General features: G+C 40.4%; 1 protein-coding gene across 1 annotated transcript; it reads right to left on the bottom strand.

The window, feature by feature from the left end:
• Positions 1–369: 369 nt before the first annotated feature.
• LOC139137144 (retinol dehydrogenase 7-like) lies at positions 370–8,386 on the bottom strand. The gene is made up of 5 exons (XM_070705113.1): positions 8,051–8,386; positions 6,167–6,379; positions 4,526–4,708; positions 4,071–4,208; positions 370–1,332 (listed from the first exon to the last, which is right to left on the bottom strand). The coding sequence occupies exons 1-5, from the start codon at positions 8,331–8,333 to the stop codon at positions 986–988; spliced, it is 1,164 nt and encodes a 387-aa protein (XP_070561214.1). The 5' UTR covers positions 8,334–8,386; the 3' UTR covers positions 370–985.
• Positions 8,387–8,602: the final 216 nt, after the last annotated feature.

Below are 8,602 nucleotides of genomic sequence, written 5' to 3'. Positions count from 1 at the left end.
CCATTTTCCCATGGGTATGGCATTGTCCACTCACCCATGCTTAAACCAGGCTGTGCGTATTTACATAACTTTTGTTTATACTGAGTATCCTTGCATAAACGGTGAATCACTTATGATAAACTGTCCACTGTCAGATTTTGTGTTGCTGTTTACTACTGCATTACTGTGAGTGGACAATGTGGGGCCATACCCATCCGAAGATGGTCCCTTCCATATCACATGATGCAAGCTCCAAGCTTGGGGCTTTTTTCCCATGATTCAAATTACATGGGCATTTTCCTGTACTATTTTTATCATTTTCGTAGAAAATCGGGCGAGTTATAAATGGTGAAAATAGCTTTTCTGGGGTAAATGACCACAGAGCTACTACATATGTAAAAATCATCCTTGGTGAACTTCCCCTTTAACTCATTCCGTGTGATGGTACAAAAGACAGGGCTGTAGTTAAAGTAGACAAGGCGCCTGTGCCAATTAAAAAACAAAATCGATAAGTCGCGAACATCTTTTTCCGTCACTGAGTAAATCAAAATATCATTTTTTTTATGTGTGGGAAGAGCTTCTAGGCATGCCGCCGTCTGCAAAATAAGTTTGAATAATCCGCTGCAAGTTCTTATTTTACTGTCAATGTGACATTAAACTGGTCCAATAATCACTTCATTCAAGGTATTACATTACCAGGTCTATGGGACATTTGAGATTTACAAATTTAAGTAGGACCATCCAGAACCACTGATAGTTAGTGGTGGTAACAGGTGTCCGGAATGGGAAAGCGTACCCTGCTAGCATGCTACACCCGTCAGGATTGGTCCCAAAATTGTCTAAATAGTGTATGAGTGATACAGTATATGAATAACTGTATTAAGTCAAAGCCGGGAATGCTGTCGCTAATGTCACGGATTTCAAAAAAGACGTTTTCCCCACGGAATGCCCTTTCCTGACAAATAATGCATTTTCATTTCATCCGCAAAGTTTGAATTTCACGTCATCAAGTATTCTTCTTTGGCTTTACAATCAAATAATCTGGCATCGCCATGGTCCATTTCCCATCAGTAATCCACGATGGTAGATAAGTGGCGACCCAGGTGAGAAGACGAGCGCCCCTACCGACGGGATAGCGATGACGGGGTGTCGACGACGTCAGTGCGTCTTCCACTTTTTCCGTGACTTGGACGAGGTCATCAGAGACGTAACCTTGTAAGATCTCATCTCGCTCCAGAACTCTGGAAAATTTGTTTCTGAAACTTTCAACATCGTAATCTTCTTTTACATCGGCCGTCAAAGAGGTCATCATTTGGTGGAATATTGGTTCTAATCTTGACCTTGACACAATATCTGAAATGTTAATATATTGATTAATTCAGATAACGCTAAATCACATGTAACTTTTGATTATTTGTAAATGCTTAAACAACGATTTCTACTCTTACTTGTAAACCGGGTCGCTTATGAACACGCCCTCTATAGGTGTGAAAATTATATGTCCGAAGTAATTGTTAGTAACTGATGTCAGACTGAAATTCACTCTTTAAAAAGACATTGTAGACAATGCGCTGTGTCTGCTATGCAAATACATTGTATTTAAACACACGTTGCAGAGACATCATTGCAGAGACGAAGAGGAAAAAAAGTACTTTCCTGGAGCAAAAAATAGCGCCAATGGCACTGATCACAACTGGCACATTGTGAAACTACTCTATCTCTGGGTACACCTGTACATGAAATACTGAATGGGTAGGTGCTGCGGGTTTGGAGTTTGTCAGTAAATGCACACAGAAAACAAAGTCCCGAAGTAGCGAATTCCAGCCATTTACAAACCACACTGTTTGTCAGTGGGGTAAGCAATATTCGCAAAAATCACATTTCCAGGCTAATAGACTATGTTTTACGAAATCACACGTCCTTATTACAAAATAAAAAGATCTTTGTCTTTAAATCAATGCGCCAGTAAACAGGTCCAGCAGCTAGTTATGTCATCAAGTCGGTAATGTTAAGGGTCATAACAAATGGAGAAATCTAAAACATTAAATATGTTGTTTTTTATCAATTTTATTACCAAAAGCGCATGAAAATCTCTGATACTTTGAATCAGCCATCCTGCATATTTGTAACATTCATCAAACCTCATTTCTGTTCCACAACTCATTAAATAGTCCACAATGCAGGATTGGTGTACATTCCAAAACTACATATATGAAAGACCCCTAAAATCAATTAGTTAAAGGGGGTTAGAAATTTCCCAAACTATCTAACCGCTGCTCTGTTTGGCTCCATTTTTCGGAATCGGAACCTTGGAATTAGTCTGAATATCTCTACAAATATCGATGCAGTCTGTTCAGCAGTAATGACCTATGGTCATTATGTTAAAAAATACCGCCAATGGCGCTTGGACATAATGACCGCCTAGTATTATCGGCATTTATCAACAACCACACTCACTGTGAATTAGACAGACCACGAAGTCAATGAGCAACATATAGCTGACAGACTATTTTTCACATTGCGATTTTAAGCTCATTTTCATGAGAAAAGAGACATGTTTATGTATATGGAGAAAAAGCAGAAGACATATTTGTAAATTGTTTGTTAAGTGACAATCATATATGCATCTCTTGAAATTTTGTGGTTATAAGGTATAACAGTAGTGTAAGAATAATGAGGTATGAATAAGTTAGGAAAGCTAAGTTGACAGTAATTAGGATTACAAAATTATACACTAAGCTGGGGAAATCTGATTGAAATAAATGTTGAAAAGTAGCAAAGTCATGGTCATCTTTTGTCTAATACCTTGTGTAAGTTCATGAACTTTACATAAATCTTGCTATAGATTTGTTGCTAATGGGCAATAACTGTGTTTCAGATCATTTGAGAGCAATCTATCCATGACAAGTTTAAATTGTAATATACTTCTATTTAAAGGAGAGAAACTTCTCAAATAATTTTTTTCCCTGTAATTTGCTGTGAGAACACATGGACAGATACTCAGGACTCTATGCTGGTGCTACCTTGATAACTAACCTACAACTTGTAACAGTCATTGTCTAACCTGTTCACCCCAATTTCCTGTAGACAGGTCCACACTCTCCATTGATAACAATGGTTTGGGCCATACCATTGTAGTGAAAGACTGTAACATGTGAGGTTGTGGACACTTAATTTCTGGAATGTCAAAGTCTGCATATTGACTCAAGGATGTTTACTTAACAATGCCTAGGGTCATCTCAAAAGTGAGAATCTAAACTATGAAATATGTTTTTTTAATGCTTTTGATGCCCAAAAGACCATAGAAATCTCTTATACTTCGAATCAGCCATCCTGCATATTTCTAACATTCATCAAAACCTCATTCTGTTCAACAACTCATAAAACAGTCCACAATGCAGGATTGGTGTACATTCCAAAACTACATATATGAAAGACCCCTAAAATCAATTAGATAAAAAGGGGGATTAGAAATTTCCCAAAACTATCTAACCGGCGCTCCGTTTGGCTCCATTTTTCGGAATTGGAACCTTGGAACCAGTCTATGTATCGGTATCAAATATCAACGCAGTCCGTTCAGCAGTTTTTGACTTTTTGTCGTTTACGGAAATGGACGACATCAAACACCGGTTGAAACCACCTCTATATCACAACTTCCAGTTGTGATAAAAAGCACTGATTGTCAAAAGTTATAGCGCTTCAGAAGCTGACATGCGCAGTAGGTCTGGCAATTTTATGACAGATTGATGGCACTCTTCCGCAATGATCAATATCGTATTTTTTTCCAGAAATCAGTTTCACATGTCTGACGAAAAAGCGGCCATCCGTTCACAATCCTTTCGATGTGGTAAAAGAATTATCAGTTTTCTAAAATTCCGCTTTGTGCGTACTTGACACATTGGTCCGTTGCGCAGGTAAACAGTTTCAGTCGATCGTTTACAAATGTTGGTCAAATGTGTGTACACTTAGGTACACTTTGCGACCACCTTTCCGATTGTACAATTGTTCATTTCGGTTCTACTTATCCCGAAAAATAAATATTGAGGAAAGTGGACTAGTTGGCAAATCTATGGACACCAAAGTAACAATACCTGTTTGGAATCCTGCTGGTTGAATGACTGACACTTTGACACTCCAGTCCAGCATCTCTTGTCTTAAAACATCGGAGAATATCTCAACTCCAGCTTTGGACACGCAGTATGCGGCGAAGGGCACCACGGGAGCGACCCCTGTCAAGAGGCCAATATAATATGACGATATTATCGACCTGTTGCACGGACAAGTCAACGCTACATATACACTGAACAATCACAAAATAATGGTGGTTCGAGAAAACAGTCTGATTAATAATTTTCCTATGTCTTAGTCTTTGGAAGCAAACGTGGACGCTTGGTAGACAATACTTCTTTGTACACAAGCAGCGGAATGTACATAAATTCTAGAACAACCTTCCATTTTTAAGCGAGGCAACAGCAAATTTTACCTCACACATATTTCAGGAGATCTCACTTCCATTTTAAAGACATAGAGATACTTTAGTTGATACCTGATGTACTTGAGAAGTTAACTATTCGACCTTTGGCCTTTCTGACCAGCGGTAAAAATGCCTTGGTAACACGTATTGTGCCGAGTAGATTGACATTGTAGACTTTCTCGAAGATCTCCATTGGCAATAGTTCTATGGCTCCAATTAGGGACACGCCAGCGTTGTTCACCAATCCCCACAAACCTGAAAGAGACGTGATTGCATCTTACACGATTCCATGATATATTCTACGTTGTGTCCAGGTATATCACAGGGTGTTGTCTAAATGTCCGTCCCCAGGGGTGGGTAGGTGTTTCGTTGTATCGCTTATAAAGATATATTCTACCAACCTTTGGTGTTTCGGTCTTAACTTAGCACTGCCCTTGACAATCTTGCGTATACGTTTTATCAACATGCTGCGTCTATTATCTGATGAGTTTGAGTGCCTAATTAGCCAAAGTAATCAAGGGTAAATTACTAATCTGTGGACGCTCTCACCAGATTATCACCGGATTACATTTGACAAAGTCAATAACGAACGCACCAGCAAGGTATAACTGAAGATACCTTGCTGGTGCGTTCGTTATTGACTTTGTCAAATGTAATCCAGTGATAATCTGGTGAGAGCGTCCACAGATTAGTAATTTACCCTTGATTACTTTGGCTAATTAGGCACTCAAACTCATCAGATAATAGACGCAGCATGTTGATAAAACGTATACGCAAGATTGTCAAGGGCAGTGCTAAGTTAAGACCGAAACACCAAAGGTTGGTAGAATATATCTTTATAAGCGATACAACGAAACACCTACCCACCCCTGGGGACGGACATTTAGACAACACCCTGTGGGATATTGTTGGGGTATTTCAACATTCAAGAAAAATCCCTAATTGATCCTCTGATTGATGCTATCATTAGGTTAAAGTTTTTGTGAATATAAAACAGGACCGATTTCGATCAAACAAATTGAAACGCAATATAAATTCTAGCGAGTTAGAGCTTTGCTTTCGCTCGACGATGCTTCGCAGAGTTCTAGCTGTTGCTGCATATGGAGAGAGTAACGATTTGTGGCGGTCCGCGGAAGACCTCAGTAATGTCGCCCTCAGCGACGACGGACGCAGATAAAGTCCGTTCCGCCGATCGTCTACTTTACTATTAATAAAGAAGCTTTTAGAATTGGACATCAAAGTACAAATGCCGTCATTTTCTTTATAATAATGTTGAAAAGAGGAGTGAAAAGATAACGTTCTATTACACATAATTTTCAAACGTATGAAGAAACAATAGAGTACTAACCGAACAATAAGGGCTCACAGGGACATGAGCTGATGAAAGTTTATAAAATGTAATTTTGAGATAGCTTATTTCATCTCTTTCTTGAAGCTTTTCAATCTTGTGATTCTTTTGTTTTGTATTTCATTTTATGCCAATGTCACGTAAGTGTAAATAAATGAATAAATAGATAAATAATTATATCATCAAAGCACTACAGAAATCCACTGAGTCAGCACCCCCCCCCGTTAAACTATTAAATTCACCATCTTGCAATGCAACGTAAGTGAGGCCGCCTCGAAAATGGATGATACGTTGTGAAGACCGGTTCAGCAGAGTCCTGCTTTTCTCATGCAGTATTTTAGCGTGATTCAATATGATGCCATTACCTCCCGATCCTACGTTAGATTTTATCACACTGACGGCATCTTCCACCTGCTTGTCGTCTGTGACGTCAAGCTGTAACGTGACCAGTCTATCGGAGGAACGTGCCCGGAGACGACGGCTACCGTCCCCGTCTTTATTAAGACACCCGGCGAAAACTGTGAATCCAAGCTGGTCTAGGCGTATGGCGGTCTCGTGTCCGAATCCCGTGTCACAACCTGTCATCAATGTAAATATGTGAAAAGACAACAGATGATTATTTTAAGTCTTTTGACTTCTAGAACATTGTAACATTATTTATATAAGCATACAATTTATTATATTAATCTATCTATCTATCTATCTATCTATCTATCTATCACTATCTATCCATCCATCTATCTATCTATATATAAGGGCCGTTCACATTAGCCAAAAAAGACTAGGCCCTTGTCCTAGCCAGGTTCGTGGCCGACCAAAAAAACAGGTGTGAACGGTTTTGGCCGGCCACTGTCCGGACAATTTCTGTCCTAGTCGAGAGGGGTGGTTTGTGGCCGACCCAGGTCTGTGGCCGAGCAGTAAACAGCGTATGTGAACGCGTTTTGTCCGACTCAGGTCCCAGTTGACGCCCTCTGTAGTTGACATGCAGTGTAGTCTTTGACCTATTCGACGATTCAGTATCATTTTAGACATGGCGAGTCGAGGAGTCAACTGGGCTACGGAAGAAATCAAGTGTCTTTTAGGCATTTGGAACGAAGATATGGTGAAAAATCTGATGGACGGCACGTCGAGGGATCGAATCGCGTACAATATCATCTCACAGCATTTGTCAGAGCATGGGTTTGATAGTAGCCAAGATCAATGCAAACGTAAGATGAAACATTTGAAGTCAGAATTCAAAAAAGTTTCTGATAATAATAGGACAAGCGGTCGGGGAAGAAAGACCTGTATGTTTTACGAAGAACTTAGCCAGATTATGAACAGCAGACCTGCAGTAAATCCCGCTGCAGGCTCGGTTGTGGACAGTTGCAGTTTAGGCTAGACGGTTAGCTAGACGCTACCAAATGATCTAGGCTAGGACAGCGTTGAACGTAATGTGAACGCGGACAAAAGATTAGCTTATCTTCTCACATTCTGCGGATTAGTTCTGGCCGGCCCTGGGCCTAGATGTGAACCCCATAATATGTGTGTGTGAATGTGTGTGTGTGTGTGTGTGTGTGTGTGTGTGTGTGTGTGTGTATTTATCATGATTGGATTACGTGATAATGACAAGTTGCGACAACAATTTAAAGGCATAACTTTAATTTCTTCAAGTCACAGTATGATAATCATTCATTAGCTCTTCACAGCGGCGTAGTTTCGATTCGTCCCAACAGACTGTTCGAGCATGGATGTACAAAAATAGATCTATTTTTGTACATCCATGGTTCGAGCAACGATGTATACCGCTGTTACATAATCAGTGGATGTCCTCTTGATTTTACTGTTGTAATCCCTATCATGGCCCAATATAACCGGAAGCAAACGATATGCAATCGATTCGATCATTGACAAGAGTACCTAGTTTGTGGAATATTACCCATACACGACTTCATCTTTCTATCTATACTTTGACTGACTTGGACATGCGCGATCGTACTGACTAGCCGTCTCATTATTTCCAGCACCTTACAAGTTATAAGCTTATTAAATAAGTGTAAGTTAAATAGACAATAGGGCTCTTCCCTCCTCTACTGTCTATGTAACAAGCATCCGTCAAAATAGCTGTTACACTGTAAGCGTATAGCCCTATTTAGTATTAACTGCTGTGGATTGTAGTACACTTAGATCGTACACCCTGTCAGCATGCAGATTGGCCCAAACACAATGCGATAATATCAATAAAGCCATTGCTTTACGCATGCCCATACCTGTTATCAAGACCGCCTTGCCATTGACTGTAACTCTGTCACCCATGGCACCGTCATCGACAGGGAAGCTCACGTACGCGGCGGTACATAGTACTGTGAAGAGGAGTAATCCAAACAGACCACCTATTATATCCTGACAGATCGGCAATCCCAGAACAATGCTGAGAAAGAGCGTTCTGACATCGATTCGTAATACCCTGTGATAATGTTGCGTTATTACAAAGTACAGAAATCCTAATGCTTCTATCAGAAAGACAAAATCGTAGTTGTCACGGACCGGCATCTTGGCAGATCAAAGTGCGACGACATGTGTGCCGCACACGTGACACACTGTTTGCTGACCTTCGTTCTTCAACTTTGACCCTGAGGGCATATTTTGGATCCCGGGGTTATCGTCGTTCACTGAGCAGCACAAATGATAGGGCGCGGGCGTCGCTTCCACTAGGTTTATAGAGATGAGAATCTCTTGCAGAGGGGAAAAGCCAGAGAAGATCGGCAAAAACTAACGTCGACTGGCCGAAGGGCGGCACTGACAAATCGTAGGGTGCTGAT

This window comes from Ptychodera flava, chromosome 1 (genome assembly GCF_041260155.1).
Source record: "Ptychodera flava strain L36383 chromosome 1, AS_Pfla_20210202, whole genome shotgun sequence".
Taxonomy (NCBI): Eukaryota; Metazoa; Hemichordata; class Enteropneusta; family Ptychoderidae; genus Ptychodera; species Ptychodera flava.
This window is presented reverse-complemented; position numbering and strand designations above follow the sequence as displayed.